The 24,218-nt window shown below is 35.2% G+C and overlaps 5 protein-coding genes and 1 long non-coding RNA gene across 6 annotated transcripts; 2 read left to right on the forward strand and 4 right to left on the reverse strand.

Moving 5' to 3' along the window:
* Window positions 1–2,447: 2,447 nt before the first annotated feature.
* On the forward strand, window positions 2,448–4,979 carry LOC133681821 (abscisic acid receptor PYL3-like). The gene is made up of 3 exons (XM_062104976.1): window positions 2,448–2,760; window positions 3,081–3,296; window positions 4,316–4,979. The coding sequence occupies exons 1-3, from the start codon at window positions 2,635–2,637 to the stop codon at window positions 4,532–4,534; spliced, it is 561 nt and encodes a 186-aa protein (XP_061960960.1). The 5' UTR covers window positions 2,448–2,634; the 3' UTR covers window positions 4,535–4,979.
* Window positions 4,980–5,495: 516 nt separating this feature from the next.
* On the reverse strand, window positions 5,496–8,664 carry LOC133681820 (pentatricopeptide repeat-containing protein At4g01030, mitochondrial). The gene has a single exon (XM_062104975.1). It carries the CDS (start codon window positions 8,628–8,630, stop codon window positions 5,802–5,804), a length of 2,829 nt encoding a protein of 942 aa, XP_061960959.1. The 5' UTR covers window positions 8,631–8,664; the 3' UTR covers window positions 5,496–5,801.
* Window positions 8,665–10,164: 1,500 nt separating this feature from the next.
* LOC133681887 (histone H3.2) lies at window positions 10,165–11,044 on the reverse strand. The gene has a single exon (XM_062105071.1). The coding sequence runs from the start codon at window positions 10,748–10,750 to the stop codon at window positions 10,340–10,342; it is 411 nt and encodes a 136-aa protein (XP_061961055.1). The 5' UTR covers window positions 10,751–11,044; the 3' UTR covers window positions 10,165–10,339.
* Window positions 11,045–12,275: 1,231 nt separating this feature from the next.
* On the reverse strand, window positions 12,276–14,049 carry LOC133682042 (uncharacterized). The gene is made up of 2 exons (XR_009836600.1): window positions 13,567–14,049; window positions 12,276–13,351 (listed from the first exon to the last, which is right to left on the reverse strand). It is a non-coding gene; the product is annotated as an uncharacterized LOC133682042 (long non-coding RNA).
* A 2,444-nt stretch (window positions 14,050–16,493) lies between these two features.
* Window positions 16,494–18,655, reverse strand: LOC133682226 (protein WHAT'S THIS FACTOR 1 homolog, chloroplastic-like). Its single transcript, XM_062105512.1, has one exon. The coding sequence runs from the start codon at window positions 18,452–18,454 to the stop codon at window positions 16,877–16,879; it is 1,578 nt and encodes a 525-aa protein (XP_061961496.1). The 5' UTR covers window positions 18,455–18,655; the 3' UTR covers window positions 16,494–16,876.
* Window positions 18,656–18,724: 69 nt separating this feature from the next.
* LOC133682227 (uncharacterized) lies at window positions 18,725–23,445 on the forward strand. The gene is made up of 8 exons (XM_062105513.1): window positions 18,725–19,169; window positions 19,273–19,346; window positions 19,421–19,501; window positions 19,595–19,679; window positions 20,071–20,168; window positions 20,948–21,035; window positions 21,409–21,757; window positions 23,085–23,445. Exons 1-8 carry the CDS (start codon window positions 18,900–18,902, stop codon window positions 23,339–23,341), a joined length of 1,302 nt encoding a protein of 433 aa, XP_061961497.1. The 5' UTR covers window positions 18,725–18,899; the 3' UTR covers window positions 23,342–23,445.
* The last annotated feature ends 773 nt before the right edge of the window (window positions 23,446–24,218 follow it).

The raw sequence follows: 24,218 nt of genomic DNA on the forward strand, positions 1-24,218 counted from the left end.
ATTATGCTTCCAATCATTTTGATAGAAGAATCAAGTTGAGGAAAGGTGTGTGGATGGTGGATCTAGTTGATAAAATCAGTAGTTGAATGATTCAGGTGAGAAAATAGATATGTTTGAGCATTCGAGTTTAGACTAATATCTGAAAAAATTTAGATTTGAAACGATTAAATTATTAAATTATCTTGATTTTCATATTAAATTTTACGTTAGTAACGCATTCGTAGAGGGGTGAATTAATATTTTATATTAATTACAAATTATAAAGTTTTAAAATATATCAGGATACATGAAAGGTTTCATTATGGTTTGACGATGCGTGTGATATCTTACAATGGTGAAAAATTATCTTCCACCATGTCATTAGATTCTCCCACGGTGTTTTTTTCTTATCTTTTTTATAAACTTGTTTTCAATTTCATCCTTTAATCAGAATATTTAGTTTATTTTTTTAAAAAAAATTAGTCCTCATTTTTTAAGTAGTTTCTTCTTTTAATTCTTTTATAAAATTGATTTTCCTTTTCATTTTAGCCCTTCAATTTAAAATCATTCACCCTCTCTTTTTTTTCAATTTTGATTATCATTATTTTTATTGCTATTTTATGTTTTTAATTGATTTTTTATGATTGAATGTTTTTTCTCTTTAATTTCATTTATTAGATTTTTTAAGGTTGGGATTCATGATTTTTTCAAGTTTGATGCTTATAATTAAATGGCATATATCATGAGTTTTATGAGCTAACATGGCTTCTTATTTTTTTATGGACTTATTTTTTTTCTATCTCATTACTATACGTTGGTATTTTAAAAATATAGGCTTCATAGTTTTCTTTGTTGTTTTTTTATAAAGTTATTTCGATTTCATGGCATAACCCGTGGATTTAGCAAGTTAACGCCGGTAGGCTTGCTCTTTTTTTTTTCCTTTTAGTTACTTTATTTTCTTTGTGATCCTTTTGTGTTTTTATTTTTAATTTTTTTTTATTTTTATATTTAATTTGTTAAGAATTTACATTCATCATTTTTTTTTTATATCCGGTGCTTCCAATCAAATAGCTCAAAGCATGAGTTTTACAAGTTAATAAGGGCTGGTGTTAGTTTTTTTTCACTTATTTTTTTCATCTCATAATTCGATAATGGTTTTTTAAAAATAAAATTGGGTTTTATGATTTTGACCATTTTTTTTTGTGAGGTTATCCTGATCTTGTAACCTGATAAATAGGTTTGATAGGTTAACCTGAGCAGGCTCGTATTTTTGTGTGGCTTATAATTGCTATTTTTTATCCTTTTTATATGTTAGGTTTTGTTTTTTCAATTTTATTCTTTAATATTTAGTTTATTGAAGAATGAGCTTTAATTTCTTTTTTAGATTTGTTGTTTTTTATCAAATGACCCGGGTTATGGACTTAATGAGTTAATAAGAATTGACATTGTTTTTTATTTTTGTTTTTAAAAAATTAATTTTGACATTAGCTTATCAAAATGATTAAAATAAAATAAAAAAATTTAAAAAAAATAAAAAAATTGAATTTTGACAAACATCCGTTTAGACAACAATCTCAAACGGGCATTTAGAGTCGGTTAGAAAAACGATGTTGGTTTATTTTTGGATGTTTTTTTAAAGTATATCCATCTTTAAAATAATAATTAAATTGATGTGTTTTCTAATGTTTTTTTTTAATAATTTTGATGTACTAATATAACAAATAATATTTTTAAATTAAGAACGATGAACTTTTATTAAAGGTTTAAATAATTTATTTTTAAGCAAGAATTATTAATCAATTGATTTCTTGAAACTAAATGAACTAATTTATAATTTACTCCATCATGATAGTAATTAAATCAAGATTTTCAAGAGAAATAAAACGGCAAATAAAAGACATCGTGATCACTAACATCTCCTGCACTCCACATAATAGTTTGACTTTAAAGTAAACCCACTAGCTTAGTGAGGGTCACATGACACGCTAAGTACCTACCACCTACAAAAAACAAATATTAAAAAAATTCATCCAATATTCAATAAACAAAACAGCAATGGACTGTCACCGCGCACACCTTAGCAGTGTCCAGCAATATGGTAATAGCAGACTTTAGAAACACATTATTTTTTTAAAAAATATTAAAATATTTTTTTATTTTTCTTAAATATGTAAGTTTGTTCTTAAATATTTTTTAAAAGTATATTTATTCTAAAAAATATTAAATTAATGTATTTTTTAGTTTTTTTAATAATTTTAGTATATTAATATAAAAAAAATTTCTAACTAAAAAAAACAGGATGCACCGCCCCCTTCAACATTTCCTTTTTTTAGTATTATTATATAGGAGTACCTTATATAATGGAGTAAAATGGGCCCATAGCTTTGGTTGGGCCTTTTAATTTGAAAACGATAAAGAATGAAAATTGTCGGTGGATTCGTGGACTTTATTGACAGAATGCTAAGCTTAAAGAGAACTAAGTGAGGTTATTATTGTTCTTGTTCTTTTGCTTCAAGCACCACCAAATCCCAAATTCTTTCCTCTCCTCTCCTCTTTCAAAGCTTATCTCTAGAAAGCATCAGATTTCCTTTTTCAGACAAAGAGAAGAGAGAAACAATACAAACCGTACTCATCATCTTCATACAAAAAAAAAAAATGAACGGCAGTGATGCGTACAGTGCAACAGAGGCTCAATACGTACGGCGACACCATAAACATGAGCCTAGAGAGAACCAGTGCACTTCTGCTCTTGTTAAGCACATCAAAGCTCCTGCTCACCTTGTAAGTTTTTCTTTTTACCCTCTTTTGTTTATATCTTTTCATTGATTTTATGTCCGTTGATTTGTTTAAAGGTGTTTTGACTTTGTTCTTCTGTGTCAAATCTGTGAAATTTTGCTCGATTTCGGCTGATTCTGCCCTTCCTCTTAATGGGATTCTCTCTGTCAGTATTTGTTTTTCTCTTTCATTTGTAATAAGCCAAATATTAAAGCACGGGACATATATTTTATTTCTTTTCAGTATCTTATTGGGTTTACTCTGCACGCATAAACGAATTCTTATTAAGAGAAATTCTGATTTGATTTTGTATGTAATTGGATCAGGTTTGGTCACTGGTGAGGCGATTTGATCAGCCGCAGAGGTACAAGCCATTTGTGAGCAGGTGTGTTATGAACGGAGAGCTTGGGATTGGAAGTGTTAGAGAGGTGAATGTTAAATCTGGACTTCCTGCAACTACTAGTACTGAGAGGCTTGAGCTTCTTGATGACGAGGAGCACATTCTTGGAGTCCAGATTGTTGGTGGTGATCACAGGCTCAAGGTATAAATAAATAAATTTCTTTTCTTCTTAGCCTTCTTACTATAAGCTGTTGTTGTTTCTTGTTATGTTATAGATTTAAATACCTTCAACTGTGTTTCTGTGCTTATATTAAATTGATATGTGGGATCACTATGTTATGGCATGCTAAATATTGTAGCCTGGATGGATGGAAATGTGTGATAAGCTACTGAAAAGTGGACGAGTCTCGATGTAATCACTTCTTCATCTCTGTATGTACTGCTGTGTATTTTTCGTATGTGATGAAGAGTTTTGCTGTTTTGACCAAGATTGGAATTATATTTCGAGTATTGGTCATGGACCATAACACCTAGTTCTAGGAAATGCCAATTGCACGAGATATTTTCTTCTGTTCGTGTGCTATGTTTGTTGCCATGTATTGTCTCTTTTTTCTCCATACCTGCTCTTTCATTCACATGTTACTTGTGTGGCCAAAGGAACCTCTTCTGATGGGTTGGGTATGTTCTAGTGTTTTCTCCATTGATTTGCTATGTAGGTAACTTTGTTTTAGAGCCGTGATATCACAAGTCTCTTAGAGCTGTTGTGCATCACAGAAGCACGTGGGAGCTAAAGTTTCTCCTCTTTTTGATCCCTTTACTTCAGTGTCCAAATTATGTGTGAATTTGTCTAACTCAATATGTTTGAAGGATGAGAAAATGGAACCTTTTTTTGTTGAATGATGCTGAAAACTAAATAGAGAATATTTCTGGGGATTGTGGCTTTTCAAAATCAGAGGAAATATATTTTGGTACAAATAAACAACCCACTTTTCCTTTGTGATATGGAATGAACCGTTACTTAACTTTGATATATATTCGCTGACTAAGTGCATGCATGCCCACATGATGAAAAGACATTTGGAATCTGCCACTAACTATAATCTTTTGTAGTCGGATGCTTGGTTGAATATTCAGTCTTTGGACTAAAAAAAAATGATGCCTTTCGCTAAAAGCATTCCGGATTCTTCCTCCATCTGATCCCCCCCCTGGTTTATTTTGCAGAACTACTCATCAATTATGACTGTCCACCCTGAGTTTATTGATGGGAGGCCTGGAACTTTAGTCATAGAATCATTCGTTGTAGATGTGCCTGATGGGAACACCAAGGATGAGACATGTTACTTTGTCAAGGCCCTTATAAGGTGCAATCTCAAATCTCTGGCTGATGTCTCTGAGAGGATGGCTGTGCAGGACCGGGTTGAACCTGTCAATCAATTCTGAGTAGTAAGGTCCTGGAGGTGCGATGGGAGATTGATAAGTAAAAGTTATGCCGTTTGACTGATCTAGTTTCCCGAAGCTTTGTAGAGTTTGGTTGGAGTACTTCCTACTCGCAGAAGTTTTGAATGCAATGGTTCTGCCGTTGTTCTCTTTGCATTATTCCTTAACATTGGAATGGGGTTTTCCCCTGTTTAGTGTTTAGGTTTGTAGTCAAGTTTCCTTAAACATCCGATGAGTGGGAAAGGATCAGTTGTTTTTCAATGTTGTTTTTACTTTATGAATGGTGGTATGTAAATTGCTGCTGGTCATATCTGTAAATACACTTGTAAGACACAGTGGGTTCCTTTTGGATAGGGTTTTATGTTGTAGTTGCCGCTCGCAGTGTAGGATGTTATGATAGGGAAGAACTTGAAGTAGCAGTTAGCAGCTGTTGTTTCTTCTTTTTTCAGCATGCTTTTTTGTTTTGCTTTCAGCGCAATATTGACGTTCTCTCCTATCTCCCTAACATCCAGCCAGAACAATCCTTGCCACTATTTTATGTGGAGCTTATTGTGACAGCAGCTTTTGAGTGCAAGAAAGTGCTGGCTTTCCTTTTTTGTCGTGATTTATAGACTAGGATAAAGTCCGATAAGCTCAGGCCACACAAAGAAAAGGCTAACTGGATAGAAACCAAAGTATCTCACTTGCTGGAAGCAATTAGCAGTGTCAGGAGAACCTTTGACACGAATTTTGGCCTCATATGCTGTATCTTGAAGACTTTCCATTTGAATCTTTAAGTGTCGTTAGGGTGGGATTGGTTAACCAAGAAGTTAAAGGGCATTTCAGGTCCATCCATACATCTAAGCAAAGACGATCAATACCCAGCTTCAGTTTTTTGAGAGGACTAAACCAACCCGCATCCTAAACTCTCCCATGTTAAGGTTTTTATTAGGCACTTAATTTTGCTAGACATCACGGCACTCCGTAAAACAAGTAGAAGCTAGCACTGTAATTCATTATGTAGCAAGATTTTGTAAATAACAGTTCTATCTATAGATAAAAGACCCTTACAAAAACTCAACAGTTCATATTACAAAATTTACATTTGCTTGCTCCTCTGGTCGGATTCTCTATTGGTTCTACATTCATCCGAGCTTGACGCTGTTGAAGCTAGACCCGAGTATTCCCCTACCGCTATCCGTCAAACTTTTGTTATGATGTATCCCATTATTTGAGAAGGCTGTACACAGAGTAATGGGGTAGACTCTTGAACAATGAATGACCAATATTGTTACCAGTAGTCGTTGCAAGAACACTTCCCTGCCTTAAAATGGTGAAACCGAACACCATCCCTGAGGAAAATCTCTCTACTGCGAACAAGGGAAATGAGTTTTGCTGCTGTGTGACAATCAGAACAAATTCTTGTGTTCTTGATCACTCTGATTGGTGCGCTACTTGTGGTTTTGATTAGTCCATAAGTAATTGCAAGTTTCTCAGTGTGACTTAGGAGCATCTTCACCTTTTCTTCCTCGTCAATGTTCTGGTATACGCAGTTTACATCTGGCAAATATCCAAATTTCTTCAGTTCAGAGACCAACTGATACAACTCATAGTATATCTCTCCTTCATCTTGATGGGGTATTCCTCCAGCAGAGAACAGATGAACTCTCTGATCAATTTGAATCCAGCTCCATACTTGCCTGGGCTTAATACCCCTGGTATCCATGAGATCTTTAATACGGTCAACATCCTCCCATCTGTTTGACATGGCATATAAGCTCAACATCAGAACGTAGTTAGCAGAATTATATGGTTCTAACTTGAAAAGTTCCTTCGCTGCAATCTCTGCAAACTCAATGTTTCTGTGGATTCGGCAAGATCCAAGCATGGCACCCCAAACACTAGCATCTGGCTTTACTGGCATTGTTTGAATGAAGTCCCAAGCTTCATCAAGGTAGCCAGCTCTTCCAAGAAGATCTGCCATGCAAGAATAATGCTCAATGGTTGGTTTTATACCATAGTCGTTGCTCATCATATCAAAGCATTTCCATCCCTCTTCAACTAAACCAGAGTTCTTGCAACCAGAGAGGAGGGCTGTGAAGGTTATAGCATCTGGCAAGATACCAGCTCTTTGCATTCCATCAAGGAGTGCAATCACCTCTCTTCCACAGCCATTAATGGCAAATCCCATAATCATGCAATTCCAAGATGCTAATGTCTTCTCTGCACTCCAGAAAACTTTATGAGCACTTTCTAAATCGCCTGACTTACTGTACGTGTCAATGAGTGCTGTAGCTACATATAAATCTTCAATGAAGCTTTTTCTAATACTTAGGCAGTGAATTTCTTTACCCTTCTGTAACAAGGATAGGCCCCCACAAGTCCTAAGTAAGCTGGATATAGTGGCAGAGTTTGGCTTAATACCTTCTTCTTGCATTTGGACAAAAGCCTCAATAGATTCCGAGTAGTTACCATTCTGTGAACAGCCTGATATGAGAGCAGTCCATGAAACCACATTTGGTGTCAATCCCGAAATTTTGATATCATGAATCAAAGCTAAAGCTTCCTTAGTGTGGCCACGCATTGAATACCCGGCAACCAGGCTGTTCCATGTAATGAGATCTGGTTTAATTCCTTCCTCTTTCATACGATTCAACAATCTTTTTGCATGGTCAAAATGTCCCTTGAACGAATACCCTGATATTAATGAATTCCAAGCAACAATATTCTTGTTTTTCATATTATCAAAAATCGCCTGAGAACTGGTGAGGCAGTCATTCTTCACATACATGTCTAACAATGAAGTTCCCACGTATGCATCATAGTCAAGCCCATTTCTTATCACATAAGCATGAATTTCTTTCCCGCAATTCAGGAGCCCCGGTTCAATGACAGCTTGAAGAACGCTAGTAATGGAGCGAGGATTTGGCCTAAAACCCGCAGCTTGCATCCTCCGCAAAATTATGAGGACTTCTTTATATGAACTAACAATAGCATTGCCTGATAATATGCTATTCCAGGTTATTATGTCTGGTTTTGTGCCTGACCTTTCCATTTTACAGAAAAGATTCCAAGCATCATTCAAGTAACCAAGTGTAGTATAACTTGAGATAATTGAATTCCATGAGGACAAACTATGATCTTTCATTGAATCAAATACCCTGCTAGCTAGTTTGATTTTGCCATTCCTAGAGTACATGATAATCAAAGAATTGCATATCGACAAATTTGATTCCATAGCAAGCTTTAACACATACCCGTGAATCTGCTTCCCTTCATTGAGAGCCCCCTTCTTGCTACAAGCTTGCAGAATCTTCAAAACTGTAGTAGCATTAACTTTACTAGTCAAGAACTGCATCTCTCTAAACAATTCTAGAGCCTTAACAAATCTCTCATTCTTCAAGTTGACCAAGATTGCCTCGTTCCACAAGAGATCATCTAAATTGCGGGGTTCATGAAACACTTGATTAGCACTTTCCACACACCAACACCTCCCATAAAAATTCATTAGTGCACACCTCACATACACATCTAATTCAAAACCCCTCTTGATCAAACTAGCATGTACTTCCAAACCAAGCCATAAATTCATCACACTAGCGCAAATCTTCAAAACCACACTAATCACTCTACTATCAAACACCACTCCTTCACAATGCAATTCTTTAAAGACCTCAAGAACTTCACTTGGATCACCACCAAAGCTCTTGAACTCCTCCAAGAAATTATTCCACATGACATAGTTCCGCGCAAAACCCACAAAAAAAACCACTGCAGCTGACTTGCAATCACCAAGTTCTAAATAAGAAGTGATCAAATGCTTCGCCATAGAATCTGAATTCCATTTTTTACCCTTTTTTATCATCTGGGCATGCGTTGCTTTAACTGAGTCCAAAGTATTGCTATCAGCAGTGGAGCCATTTAAAGAGCCAAGATTCGGTACATGTGAAGGCCTAGGTGTAGTTTCAAGGGACGAGGTTGTTGTGAGAGCAACAGAAAGAGATGGTGATGAATGGGTTCTAATTGGTTTTGGCTTGTGGTTTTGAAGTAGAGGCGGGCTATGGTGAAATGGAGCCAGTTTGTCCATGGTGAATGAAGTTGGTGTGTGGAGAAATGGCATTCGACGTGTCTCCTTTTTATTTTTTGCACAATACAATAAAATGTTTGGATCCTTGATTTCTTGGATAAGGTCTATCTTCTTGCAAATCGGGTCCTGCGGAACAGTCAAAACGCACCGGTTTGACCCTTTTCTTTCGCGCCCTTTCTAATGGTTTTCTAGTGGCTTCACAATAAGAGTGGGGTGTTGCAGCGCCATCCAAGCTAAGTTGTGGGCATTCAAAATAGGGCTAGAGATAGCTCGGAATAGGTTGGGTTGTATTAAACAATGATAGTGTTACAAGAGATGGTGAGACGGTGGGGGGTTGGAAAAAAGAGAAGAAAAGAGATTGTGGAGGTGTTTTTTTATATATATATATAAATAAAGTTTGCTTGGATTGCTAATAGTACTTTTGAGATATTATTTTTTATTTTAATTTTAAATGGAATTATTCCATGTTGGTTAGAAAACGAATGCCTTAATTGCTTATATAACGCAAATAATACCTCTTATTACAAGACGTCTTTTAATAAACAAAAATGATTGGAAGTCATGTAAGATTATACCTCATAGTAAACCTACCATGCTATGAATATAAACACACTTACCTTATAATTAAATTTAATTTCAAGAGTTTCAAACCACTTGAAAAAATCCAGTAATTCTACATATAACTTATGATTGTTGAGATGAAATAAAAAAAATTTAAAAAATAATGATTGTTAAAAAAATTTAATTTTATCTAAAATTATCATCTTGGTAAATTATTATTGTTATTTCCTATCATTGTGGGTATATCGGGAAATGGAATCGCCCAAAAGAAAGGAGAGAAACCCACATGATAATTAATATGTGGCCTCTAAAGTTTAATTTAGACTTGCATTTCCATGCTAGTTGTAAGTTTAACATGTAGTATAAGCTCCCAATTTCCCAAGTGTTAAAATCTGAAGGAACTTGAATAACCTAGTTGGTCTTCTTAATTAACATCATGGTTTTCCAAAAACCCTGTTCTCTGCAATGAAATAGATGTGCTACTAGGTTACGCAGGAATTTTCTTTCGGTCCCATGATAGTAAGTTTCGACCATAGAGCGATGTACTCTTCTCCTGTCCCTGGCTTAGCTTGAGGTCGCTAACTCACTTGTTCAGGAGCACAGAGAAAATCTTGCCTGGTAATCAAGCAGCATTGATACATAGGGAAAGGCAAATTTGTTTAGAATGCAGCCTGATGTCTTTTAACATTCAAATTAGTTCTTGATTAATCTCAAAATCAAAGGGAAAAACCCAATTGGATTTACATCAAAGAACTCAATCAGCGCATGGTTTCTGATTTTTGTATTACTTCCATATGCAGAAACCACTACCAAATTTTCTTTTTTGTGCCGAATCCACAAGAATTAAGATGGATTAAACAAGAACCCATTTTAATCTGACTTTGTAAACAATAATTTCAGTTTACAACTATCAATGGCAAATAATGCATGTAGTACAGATATAAGACCCAACAAGCACATTGTTCTCAAAAAGCAGATGTCATGGAGTTAATTTAAGAATTAAAAGTAAATTCAAATAACCACTAGATTTCTAAATAACTTACATTACAATAAAAACAAAAACCCCTGAGCAGATAAACCTAAAAAAACTGGAGAGAGACAGAGTAGATAAAAGTTGGAAGGAGAGAAACATGGACCGGAGCTACAAAGATACCACCAGCAAAAGAACCCTGAAGTATATACTAGGCCCTCTCTCCTCTAATCCTCCTAGCAAGCTGAATATCCTTTGGCATAATGGTGACTCTCTTAGCATGAATAGCACACAGATTGGTATCCTCAAACAATCCCACAAGGTACGCCTCTGCTGCTTCTTGAAGAGCAGCCACTGCGCTGCTTTGGAACCTCAAATCTGTCTTGAAATCTTGCGCTATTTCTCTCACCAGCCTTTGAAACGGCAATTTCCTTATCAGCAGCTCTGTGCTCTTCTGGTACTTTCTGATTTCCCTCAGTGCCACGGTTCCTGGCCTAAATCGATGGGGCTTCTTCACTCCTCCGGTTGCCGGTGCAGATTTCCGGGCTGCCTTTGTGGCCAGTTGCTTACGTGGCGCCTTGCCTCCTGTGGACTTCCTTGCTGTTTGCTTCGTGCGTGCCATTGAAATGACTGAATTTGGGGAATGGGTTTACAGGGATTTTTTTTTTATTTCTCGCGAAAAATTAGAGGAAATACTTTGGGTTGAGAAGCGAGGACTCTGGGAAGGTATTTATCATGTCAAAGAGAGGAAAGTAGAAAAGTTTTTGTCCAGGATGGGTGAATTTTGACCGTAGATTTGATGTGTTATCAATGGTTGTAATTCCTTAGAGAAGGTGTGGCGCGGATCACGATCCGCGTACATCGTCAACTAACCAAATATAATTTCATAATTTGTTATTTAAGCGGGAATTTGAAATTTTTTGGACAGTGATACGTCGACCCGCAGGGAATCCACAAAAGCACGTGTTCAGCAGGCCGGAAATTAACAATTTAAAAAAAAAGAACTAGAAGAGATATATCATACATGAAAGGACGTCAAAAATATTTTTTATATATATTACATGAAAAATACAATATAAATTTAAATTATATTTTAACTAATTATATATTGATAATTCTAGTTAATACATTAAAATCAAATAAAAAAAATTAACAATATTAGAATCAATGAATGATCTAAATAAAATAAGAGAGACATGTAGTATGAATTAATAAATTAATGACATGGAGAAATAAAAAGTCTCATACTAAAAATTTTTAATACAGAAAAATCACTGAAAGACAGGAAGCACACATAAACCTAGTGACAATCTGGTTGTTTCCATCAAAATGAGTCTTGATATGCCTATTTTGAGTTGCAAGCTAATAAGTTTAAATTAGTAGTTAACTGACATAAATTCAATAATGAAATAAACCTATAAACAATATCCAATGCGCTAGAAAAAAATCAAATTAAAAATAATAAAAAAAGTCTTCATGTTAAAGTTCTCTCATGTAGCTTGAATCTCCAATTCTTGTATATTCTTAACATATTGAGTTATGATTTTAAACATATCGTTCCCTTTTGTTTAGATGAATTATTAGGCCTACGATATATAGTTGGAAAATTTCAAATGTCTAATTTCTATCACAACTTTAATCGAAGCAAAATTCCACCAATAGTTTTAGATACGTCACAAACAGCACACATATGTATTATTTGACATACTTGACAATACTAGTTTACTAAATTTAATCCCCTAAAATATTATGTTCCCTAACTTCATTTGACTTAAAAATTTACTACAATATATTTACATATCTAATATTTCCCTGTAAAATTTCAGATTTACCCAATATGCAATTTGAAATATATGTTCAATCTCGCAAAATTAGTTAGCAGGTATTTTAAAGCCAAATTTAAATTTAACTTGGTTCATATCACAAATTTAGTAAACTTGTAAAATCAAACCGAGTTTGCTGATTTTACCAATTTTGCACAGGTTAAGTCTGATTTTGCAATTTCCATTTTTTAGCCTAATTTAGCACATTAAATATATATTAACTCGTAAAATCATAAAATTTTATAAATTAATTCGTGATTTTAATATTTTTGCATATATACACACACCAAAACTGGAATATTGGTGATTTGATGAGACTCCACATGACAGAATCTGTCTTTTATTGAATTCCCAAAGTTTAAGTTACAGTAAGATGTAACTGAAATAAATTAAAATAACGAACGAGTTTTCAAAGAACCAAGTAAAACAATACTAGGCTAGGTTTCTGAACACATTCGAAGTAGCCTGAGTCTCTTGGGTGACGAGACCTGCTTCAAAGCATTTTCCTGCCTCTTGTCTCCATTTTTATCCTCTCTTTATTGAACAAAGTTAGAGAACTTGAATTTAAATGAAAGATTTGTCAGGGTAATATGACCAAAAAAAAAAACTCTTATGAAAGAGTTGCATTGCTCTTGTTTCCAAGAGCACTAAAATCGAAAAAAACAAAATTCCAAAAGTACTAGAATTATTTATTTCAAGATTATAATTGTAATTTTACTGCATATTAAAAAAAAAACAACAAATATATAACTCATCTAATATATATATTATTAAAGATACCAGGATCAAAAACAATCTCACCCTGAAGCTTAGTTTATATATTTTTTTCCAGTAACAAATCAGTAAATACATGCACTATTATATTGAATAGAAAATTGAGCCTCGAGGTTTTTTTTTTAATAGAGAGAGAGAGAACCCGATTCCACGAGGGGCACCATTGACGAGCAGTCATTCCATGGAGAACCTGCTGCTCTCTGCCATTCGCATTGATTTTCTCTCTGGTTTACAGAGTTTTAGGTAAGAAACCCCAATGAAAGCTCAGTTAAAAAATTCCAATGACAGAAAAACTAATAAGAAAGAAGAAGAAAAAAATCTCGTATTGACAGTCGTATATCGTTGACTTTAGTACTGAATAGAAGCTGCAAGAACATTTTAGTGGGCTAGAAGCAGAGAAAGGAAAAGTGAATTTTGTAAGATCACATGTCCAATTCCCCCTCTTCTTTCTTATTTGAACAACAAAAGTATGATTTAAATGGAAGTCTATAAGCTTGAACCAGCAAACAGCAGTACTGATCAGATCAGCCTAAAAAAACTTGAAGGTGAATTTATATGCAGGATTTTTTGCAAAAAACCGCATGGCTTAGAAATCACTCCCAGCCCAGGTCATTCAGAATTTCTTTCTGCAAAAAAAACTCCACAGAACAAATTAAACTGCAAGAAATAACCATACATGATTTCTAGAATTTAGCATAAACCCTCAGTAATCGTCTGACGATGATCAAACAGAAGTCAAACTCCATGATTGAATACATAATAACATTTCTTGCACGTTTATTTCATATCATGAGAAGCACAGATAATAAAAATTCTTCCCATCCCATGCAAGGATTATTACCAGGAAAGAAATTATAGTTGATATTCCTCGTCTGCCAAAATCATGACAACTTTTGACCACTCTCCCCCAAAGGCCTCAAGCCTGCAGCCGTAACACAGTTACATGTACGTAGCTGGTTATTGCGTTGGAAGCCTTGAGGGAGAGTGAACAATGATTGCCACCCTGAGACCATGCATAGAGAGCCTTGAGCAACACATAGCCTATTTATACCCCCCCCCCACAAGAGCCTCCAGCCTGCCTCCTACCTGGTGGTTTAAGTTTCGTCGTAGAAAACAAAATCATCATTACCAATCGGGCCGGCAAAGGAAGCCTGGAGGGGGAGTGAACAGCCAGTGCTGCCTTGAAGATCCATGCATGGAGAGAACCTATACTTTCTAGCTCTCCCGACTCAATCAAGGAGCAGCAGACCCTCTTTATATAGACTAGGAAAGCCTTACTTGATAAGCTCTCCTTCCAAAACCCACTTAATTATTCTCCGTTTTAATTAATTTACATTTCCTATATATATATATATATATATATAAATTGTTAGATGTTTGGATTGAGACTTCTTTGTTAGAATCCTATTATTATTGGTGATGATCGAAACCACGTTAAAGATTTTGCTACCACGAATTCATTTATAAAAATCTTACTAAACCATTAATAGATTTGTGCGTTTTAAAACTTGAAAATCTTGTATTTAATTTGAGTTTTAAAATGATTTTTTTTTTTGGAATGTTGTTTGCTAGGTTAAAAGAATCGTTTTGGCGGTTAAAATCTTGAAATTTCAGTGATAAATAGTGACAAGGGGATTTTGTTTTTAATACCCAATAATTCATGCACTCAAATAAAAAATAAAAAACTACAAGAATATAAATCAAAATAATAAAAAATTCAGGAATTTTCTGTACCTTTTAGCCCTTATCAGAAGCTGAGCCAGTGACCTTCTCACGCGTCAGAACAAATTTGTTTGTGAGAGAAAAATTCGTGGCGACTCTCCTATGTGACACGTGACATTAGTGGCCCCCTCGTACAACAATAAAGCAGCTTTTTGGTGTTTGGAACCGTTGATATAAAATGTTTTTTAAAATAATTTTTATTTAAAAATATATTAAAATATTTTTATTTTTGTTATAAGTATATTAAAATAATAAAAACATAAAACATAAAACACTAAAAATATTAATTTTTTAAATCAAAAATATTATTTAAAACATCAAAAATAAATTTAAAATAAAAACAAGTATAATCTCAAATATTTTATAAAACATAACATATCAAAAGTCGGGACATATAACTATCTCTATCATGATCTAATATATCATATTTGATTTTTTTATTGGGATATTTGAAAGTATCAGTAACGGTTTTTTTTATAAATATTTTTTGTTAAAAAATATATTAAAATAATATATATATTTTTTTAAAAAATATTATTTTTAACATCAATATATTAAAATAATATAAAAACACTAAAAAATATTATTTTTTAAAAAATTAAATAAAAAAAACATACAAAAACAAATTCTATCTTTGTTCTCCCAATAATAAGGCCCTCGACTGTACCAATTCGGGAGAAGCTGTTTAGTGTAAACTTTCCAAAGACCATGGAAAATTTCCCCTCCTAAAGTTAAAAGTTCGTGAATTTTAATTAAAAATATATTAAAATAATATTTTTATTTTATTTTTAACATTACCGTATTAAAATTATAAAAAAACATATAATACTAAAAAAAATTGAAAAATATATTAAAAAGTAAAAGCCAACGAGAAAACAAACAGCTAACAGAGCTGAATGATACTAGAATTTTTTTTTTGCAAACGCTGCACACCAGGCCACATCCCACTCCCAGCCTTGCGACTTGAAAGTTGAAACTAACTGGAAAGGAAAAAAAAAGTGGGTGATGTAGGAATAAAGACTGATTATGCTTAAGCTTATTAAATCCGGCCACTAACCCCATTTTCTATCTTCTATCACAGTAACCTTACCTATATGGCTATAGGAACCTATTCTATCCATGATGTAGAACAAAGTGATGTGCTTTCGACAAAGCATGAGAGTGATGCTCAGAATATAATTGATAAAATGATGCTGAAGATTCTTTTTAGTTGATTTATCACATTGATTTAGCTACACATATATATCATCTTGGAATTCTCGATTTTTATAAAACGAAAGGTCACTGAAAAACAAAAGCGACGTGAAGAGCTCTGCATATGAAAATGACGCAGAATTTGAGATGTGTACGAGAGCGTATGAATCCAGACATTCTACTGTTCACATACCCCAGCCTGGATAATTTCAGCTCATCTTTACACAGGGTTAAGCTTGAAAGTTGAAAATCTACGTCAAAAAGGCAGTTAAATGGAGGAAATTATTGTGATTCAACTATGAAAAAAATAGCTTGGTAGCTTTCACTGAGAGGACCTGTAGCATCCACTGCTTATCTGCTGCCCTTGCTCTAAAACTGGGAGCCCGGGCCTCCAGCGATACCCAAGCACTGGCAAACGAGTTTGATGATGGTTCTGAATAAACATATTACTATAAAACATAGCAACTAGCATCTCGTTGCAGTGGATGAACAGAGTTTGAAATCGAGATTATCCACGATGAATCAATAAATTAGCTTGTGAATCTGAATTGAGAGGTATCGTCAAGCCCTAAAATCAATATCCGAGGCGGTGGACTCAATTTGCAAACAGCATGCAGTTGCAGCTGGCAGGTTAATTTACAAAATCACAGAACGAAAATGAATGATACTCCAGAGATGAAAATTAGAGGCCATCAACCCATCTGATCCTGGTTTTGGTTAGAAACATCTGTTTCTATATATGAGAACCACTGTCACAGATTTCAACTATCAAGATTTATCATTTGAGGCTGCTCCACGATTCATGAGATGACCAGCTTAAAGATTTAAATAGACAGATTTTATGCCTATGAATTTGAATAAACCATTAGGTCAATTATATTTAACAGACGGCATAAAATATTACGTATTGAAAACAGGATACGGGGATCTATTATCCGTGCAAAATAGTTTTCTTTTAATTTGATGGTTTCAAAGCCATCTCTAAAGTTTTTTGCGCAAGTTTGAAGAGAAGAAAACACACGCTATTGCTACATGTCTCCTTTCGCAAGGTGCTTCCTGAGACTTCAAACTGGAGAACAAGGTTCAGGCCCCATAATTTTGCATAACCTTGTGAAATCTATGTTCTTCATCCATAAAACTCACTTTCTGTAGCAATGCTATGACGATAGCCCCTTGGAGCAGTATCTCTACACCAGGGCATGAATATTGATGCATCAAGCACATTTGCATCTAATTTACCAACGATCTCTTGGTCGGCCATCAGGAAACGCTGGAGCGAGCACCTTCTCTTTGTTATTTGTTGTGGTATCTGGCTGGCTGGCTGATTTGCTCAAATGAATTTTCACAGTTCCATCATCGTCATCAAAATCTGGGGGTGTATCATCATCTTCATCATCCCAATCTTCTTCATAATCATCATCAAGCTCATCACCACTCACGTAACTATCAACATCAGACCAATCTTCAGCCTCCTCATCACTTCCATCTTCTTGCCCAGAAGTTCCATCTTCTCCACCTGCTGCTTCTGTCCTTGGAGCACCTCTCCTAGGGAATCTAGGAACCATAACAAGAGAACGAAGTTTTTCTTTGATGTTCAACAGCCGGTCCTTCTCTACCAAATGAGAATCAGAATATGCTTCCCTGAGGAAAATTGAATCTCTTTCCCCTTTCAAAGACACGTAAAACAAATCAGGATGTCTTATTAGCATCCCCCTCAGCTGCTGAGAGAATCTAAACTCCTCTCGAAAATGAGTAAGGTGATCAACAAGGGTCCTCTTCTCGACAGTGAGACTCAAAATCTCATGAACAACCCCACAAGCATGCTTTTCCTTCTCCTTTGAACCCGATCTCAGATGGGTAAAGTCTGAATAAGGAGATATATAAGGTATGTCTCGAAACTGGCAAATCCTTCTCATTTCACTCTTGGAAAGTTGGAGACCCTTTGGCAGCTTGACTCTGTTAAACTTTAGCGGTCTATCAATAATCAAATCTTTCTCTTGCAGCTCTTTGGCCCGATTCTCCTCTTCAGCTAATTCAGCTGCCGATACTGCAAGCTCAGGATCCCAATGAGTTAGTTCTAATGCAGGACCTCTTCCAGTTGCAACAACTCTAAAGTATTGTGGATATCTATGACAAAGCGTATCCCGAAATTCTAAAGGCAACCCAAAATCAGTTTTCAAATGGGCTATTTTCTCCAACAAAATCCGCTTATCCATGGACATCATTAACAATTTCCTCAACTTAAGAACCAACAGATCCTCCATCTCATTCCTAACATTCAACTCCTCTAAATAAAGCCTTTCAGCCTCAGGCGTCAATCTGAACTGCAATGAATAAGCCCCCTCTTCCACAATCTCAAATACAGCAGGGAATTTCTTCAACAAAGCAATGAATCGACGGTTTTTCGTAAGACCTAATTCTCTTCTAAACTTGCCCAATTCCCTAATTGACATAATTCTATCAGGCTGGTTAGCCAAAATCTTCCTTATCTTCATAACTAATTTCAGTTTCTTGTCCCTGTCAATCACATTATCAAAAGGACGCTCCTTTCTCCACTTTACGCCAGCAGCTCTAATGGGCTCAAATGGGACATGAGTTCTTAATTTACCAGTAAAAGACCCAGCTTTCTCTTCAAAAACCAAACCATTACCTAACAACTGCGACTTTTCTAATTGAAATGGTGATGCAGAGAGATGGGTTCTGACAGAAAATTTGGGTCTTTCGAGGAAATAAGAAGATTTTTGTGAGAGAAAAAGAGGTAAAGAAGTAGGCAGGGAAGCACTGGAAGAGGATAACAAGAGCTTAAGCTCCATATTTAAGCTTAGTCAAGCTCAGACAAACAAAACGTAAAAGGGAAAGAGGTAAGTGAATAAAAGAAGAGAATTAGAGTTACCTGCTTTCATCAAAGACCAAGATATGGTCAGGCTATGGAGCGTTCGAGCTGTAGATATAAGATAGCCGAGTTTGGACTCCCTCTCCCGGGGGTTTATCTACAAAGGGCAAAAACCCTTTTCTTCTCTCATTGCTGTCTTGAATCAGATATTTTTTTATCCTTTTCCTGTACTTTCTTGTACTTAAGCAAAAGAACAAGGACAAAAATGTCATATTGCGTTCCATTTGGGCCTAACTACGGCCTTTTCTAGAGCCCAAATTGAAGTGAAGCGGCAAGTCGTTTGGAAGTTGGGTATTGACTAGCCAGCTCCAGTGGCCACTAGGCACGAAGCACTTATAGCAGCGGGCGTCGTCTCGATCAATGAAATGGCGAGGAAGCGAGGTCGCCGAGTAGCGCCGAGTTCGGATCATCATGAAACAGGAGCCAAGACGTCCACTCGACCGGACCAATTCAGCGAGTCAGCAGCTTCTGATCGCAAGCTGATAACCATATTTATCGTCTTCTTCGTCTTAATTCCTGCAGTATCTGTACTCGTGTACCGTATCAAATACGCTCCAAATAAGGACTCGTCATACCCACAGTTTCAGGAAGACGGACTCGTTAAAACCGACGTGGATTACCAAGAAATACTCGACGTAAGTACTTTCACTTGCTCGCTCTTAATCACTGCATTGACTTGATAGCAGAAATAGTAAAAAAAAAAAGTTTCAAATTCGAAATCGTGGTGAAATGGTGTAGGAGAATTCGAAGGTTTTGAAGAATGAATCTCACCGGCATTACACATATCCTGTGTTGGCCTACATTACTCCATGGTATATGTTTGTGTTTTGTTTTTTTTTTTTTTGATGAATTAGTTACTACTACGGTGTTCTGATTGCTTTAATAGGAATTCGAAGGGATATGAAATGGCGAAGCGGTTTACTAATAAGTTTACGATATTATCTCCTGTTTGGTATGATCTGAAGAGGTGTGTATTTTTCGATTTTGGTATTTAGATCAAACATAAAAAGGAAGAAAGAGATGGAGGGAGAACTGACTCTTTTTTTGTTGTTGTTACCAGTCAAGGTACTGGACTAGTTCTGGAGGGGAGACATAATGCTGATATGGGATGGATTTCAGAGCTCAGAAGGAATGGGAATGCTCTGGTAAATACAAAGTGTTTATTTTTCATTTTCCTTTCACTGATTTTGTAATTGAGACGTGTGGATTTGCTATTTGAAGGTGTAAATAAAATGTAATCAGATTGCTGTCTGATAATTGATCCGAGTAACATTATCCCTAATCGTGTGGAATTGGACATGAACAATTTCGACAGAGCAGTCACTAGTTTTAGGGGACTTCCACTTATAATTCTATGGCCAAACCCCGTGCTTTCCTATTCTAGATAGTATTACTTCCAAAGTTACAGCAATTTGTTATCAGTCATTGTAAATTTTTCCTCACTTGTATTTTATGGTTAAATTTAATGTTAATCTTGTGTCAACCTGCATGGATCCTTTGATATTTTGGTAAGGTGAACTATTATTTTGATTGTAGGTATTACCTAGAGTTGTTCTGGAAGCATTTCCAAAGGAGCTGCTTAAGAAGAAGAAACTTAGAGATAAAGCTATTGACCTGATAATATCAGAGTGCAAGTAAGCCTCCATTATTTTCATGATGCCATGTTTAAAATAAGGCCATATTAACAGTAAAGAACTGATCCTTGTTTTACCATCTTTTTTGTTCTTATTCAGATACGTTCCTAGGATTACTTAGTATTGCGGGAAGAAAACTAGAGTCTATTCTACTTCTTTGTCTCATGGAATGCTTAATAACCAGCGGCAATTGCATTTGATTTTGTTCACGGTTTATGATTTTCAATTCGAAACTACTCAAGTCAATGTAGCCTATTTATTAAGCACACTCAAATATTAAGCACGCTCAAAAATGTTGTCAACAACTTAGATATATGACCTGGGCATTTTTTTCTGAAAGCCTTATCAGATGCATCCAAGGTCATGCTTAGCTCTCTCTATCAAAGAAAATTAAAAAATGTGGATGAATATTTTAAACTAACCAATGCTACATGTTGTTTAAATCTAAAATATATTTTGAAACTGTCTAAACACTGATCACTTGAATCTATATTTTGGAGAATCGCTCATGTAAATGAAATGAGTTAAGATTCCTTCAGCCATCTCCAGAATGGCCATGAAGATAGTTCATTCATACTTGTGAAAATCTCTTAAGATCTGATTTCTTATAATTGTGAATACCAAATGTTTCAATAAATTGTGGACATTATTGTCATGTCTGTATATGGATCCTCAGGTGTTCAAAATTTTTACAATCTCTGACCATGCTTAGGTCAAAAAAAGCATCCATTTGGCTTTGCTTTAGTTCAGGTTGCCTGTTGATTCTCCTTTATTTGTAGGGAAATGGAATATGACGGCATTGTGCTTGAATCTTGGTCAAGGTGGGCAGCTTATGGTATTTTGCATGATCCTGAAATGAGGAATAAGGTGACTATTGACTTATATGAGGCTACTTTTAGAGCTCATTTTTTTGAGGATCTGATTTTTATTAAAACCTACTGAAATATTGTGTGGCTTTATATCGTTTTATTTTTCTTAGTGTCTTATTAATAAAACAAAGTGATGAGTAGAAAACTGTTAGTCTATAAAATATTGCACTGTAACTTTTCTCACTTTGATATGTGATCAATAGGTTCGTGTAACCATTGTAACTCCTAAAATATATTATTTTTTCCTGATTTTTTAATCTGTAATCCAAGTCTTCCCAATCCATTTGCCAGTAGATAATTTTTTCTGATTTATACTGTGGTGTTTCAAACTTGTGAGATTCTGAGGAATGTTTCCTGGTATGCAAGCCTAGGCACTGCAGTTTATAAAACAACTTGGGCATGCAATGCATTCAGTAAGCTCATCAAGGAATGGGAAGCAATATTTACAATTGGTCTACGTTATCGGTCCACCATATTCAGAGAAGCTTCAACCTCATGACTTTGGTCCAGAGGATCTTCAGAGCTTAAGTGATGATGTAGATGGTTTCTCGTTCATGACATATGACTTCTCAAGTCCTCATAACCCAGGTCCAAATGCACCTTTGAAGTGGATCCGTTTCACTCTGCAGATTCTCCTTGGCAACAGTGGTGCTCGGGCCCTGGCCAATAAGATATTTCTGGGCATCAATTTTTATGGAAATGATTTCGTGATTTCTGAAGGTACTTCTCTTTATTTTTCTTTCATTTATCTCCTTCACTTTTTTTCTCTCTAATTTTTTGTGATTCATTCTGGATATATTCTAGTTTGACTTCAATAACTTTGGACAAGATGGCAATAAGCATATAAGCATTTGGCTAGCAGCCTTGGGTTTCTTCCCCTTTTGTCTTCCCATTTCAGTGTGTGGCTTTGGACTGTAGTAAGGCCAATCAATTTTCTCCAAGACTGTTGGAGATTCCAACTCCTGGGAGAGTGAAGGATTCATAAACATCTTTTAAAACAACTCTTGAAGGAATGAATCTGGACAAACTAACAATAGATTAGAGGATCTGCTGATTTTCTTAAATTTTCTAGTCAGTGCATTAAACGAGAAACTGATTTTCCTACATCGGTGGCAACTGTTGTGTATGAAGATGTGCACATCTCATGGTCAAAAAAACTCTTATGCTACGTGAGGAAAATTGAAACTTAACTGGGCTTGATGACGCAATAGCTGTCCTTGTGCAATACACAGTTGGCTTGATAAAGAATATCAAAATTTGGTCCTTCATACCAATTTGTTGCTGTTCTTCCCTGCAACACTTTTTTTCTCATAAAGTGATACTGGGACAGTCCATAAGATATTCTTTCTACAGAAATTATGCATTTCATGCAAGAAAGAAGCCTGGTGAAGTGCTTTATCAGTTGTGAGAGAGAAGGTTTTACAAGGACCGTTACTTCAGCAACGAATTGGTATGGAGGGCATAGTGGCCAATCTGTTCATCAAGGAACTCAATGGTAGAAGTTTATTGAGTTCTAACCACGACTTGGAATGACAATAACAGAGTTGTTGTTGAAGGGAACAACTGACTCAACACTTGAAGAAGTGAATTTAAATTTGCTTTCTCAAGCTAACCAAGTATTATATGGAGCCATCCATGGTATTTTTTGAAGCCAACCATGAAGACAAACTTGCCAATAGGAAGAATCTTCTTTGAACAAAATTTATACAGCTTCTTCTTAACAGCTTGCCATGCAAACCAATAACCATCCTTAAACTGGTGTAAACAGGAAACGTTGGCTCCATGTATGCATGTTTCCAAACCGTGTAGGGTTCACGATGTGAGTGCTCTATCTTACAGGTAGTGAGTTGAGAGAAAATTAAGTGAGCTTGTGGGTGCTTTTCTGCAATCCGTGGGCAGCATTTTGCTAGGAAATTTTACTTGTTTCTTGGTTGCATGAGGTCCATGTATTGCATTCAAGTATAAGAAAAGTGTGTTTTTGTGGCTACACCCTTCTCTTTCTAAATGCTTTGTGTTGGAGATTGTTAAATTAATCATAAAACTGCAGGTTCTGAGGGTGGTGGAGCAATCACAGGAAGGGAATACCTCTCTTTACTGGAGAAGCACAAGCCTAAATTGCAATGGGAAAAGAACAGTGGGGAACATTTTTTTCTCTACGTTGACGATGAGCATATCAATCATGCAGTGTTCTACCCGTCATTGATGTCAATTTCTATTCGGCTAGAAGAAGCTCGGCTGCAGGGAGTTGGTATCTCAATCTGGGAAATTGGGCAAGGTTTGGATTACTTTTTTAATCTTTTATAAGAGTCGACTTCTCAATACAGTGTAACATAACATTTTATTTTTAGCGTTCAGCTTACTTCCAAAATTAGGTTTTGGGGGCAAATCCAGCAACCATGATTTTTCAATGATCGTGATGTCGCGGAAATAATTACTGCAAATAATGCAATGGTCGAGTTTTTTTTGTTAAAAAAAAATATTTTTCAAGCACATGGGCAAGGCTTATGTTGCCCAGGCACCCTTAGCCCAAACATAATTAAAAAGTAAAACAGAGCACATTCACTGTTTCAATTTTTTCAACTCTCATCATAATTTATTGAAGCTTCACTCTTTAAAATTCATTTTTTATATTTTAGTTTTTAAATATTAAGAGATGAGAGAAAAAAATCATTGAAAAAAAAATTAGAAATAAAAATTTTGATTGGTCACATTCTAACTATAAAAATATCATTTTTATAAAAATATCATTTTTGATGTAAATGGATTCGTTTTGAAAACTAATGTTAGATAGAGTGATTTGGGCCTTTAATAACACACTAATTACAATGTTTGCTTGCATAGATTCGGTTTGATTTTGAAGAAATTTTTGAAATGTTTTGAGTTGTAAATTATTGAAATTTTTATGATGTATTTTTAAAATGGTTTTAGGTAAAACAAATAGCTTGAAATTTAAAATTCAAATTACCATGACCATGATTTTCTGATGGCAACATGTCATTCAATTGTTTTAGAAAAACAAACTCAAATACAAGACATGTCATTTTCTCGAGTTTGAGAAATTAATTGATTGTTGAGGCCTCGCCTTCTAGACCAAGCATGCCTAGGGTTAAATCTTTTGGCCTTTATTATTTTATTTATTTATTTATTTTATATTTTATAATGAAATTCTATTTAAACAAAT

This window comes from Populus nigra, chromosome 2 (assembly GCF_951802175.1).
Source record: "Populus nigra chromosome 2, ddPopNigr1.1, whole genome shotgun sequence".
Taxonomy (NCBI): domain Eukaryota; kingdom Viridiplantae; phylum Streptophyta; class Magnoliopsida; order Malpighiales; family Salicaceae; genus Populus; species Populus nigra.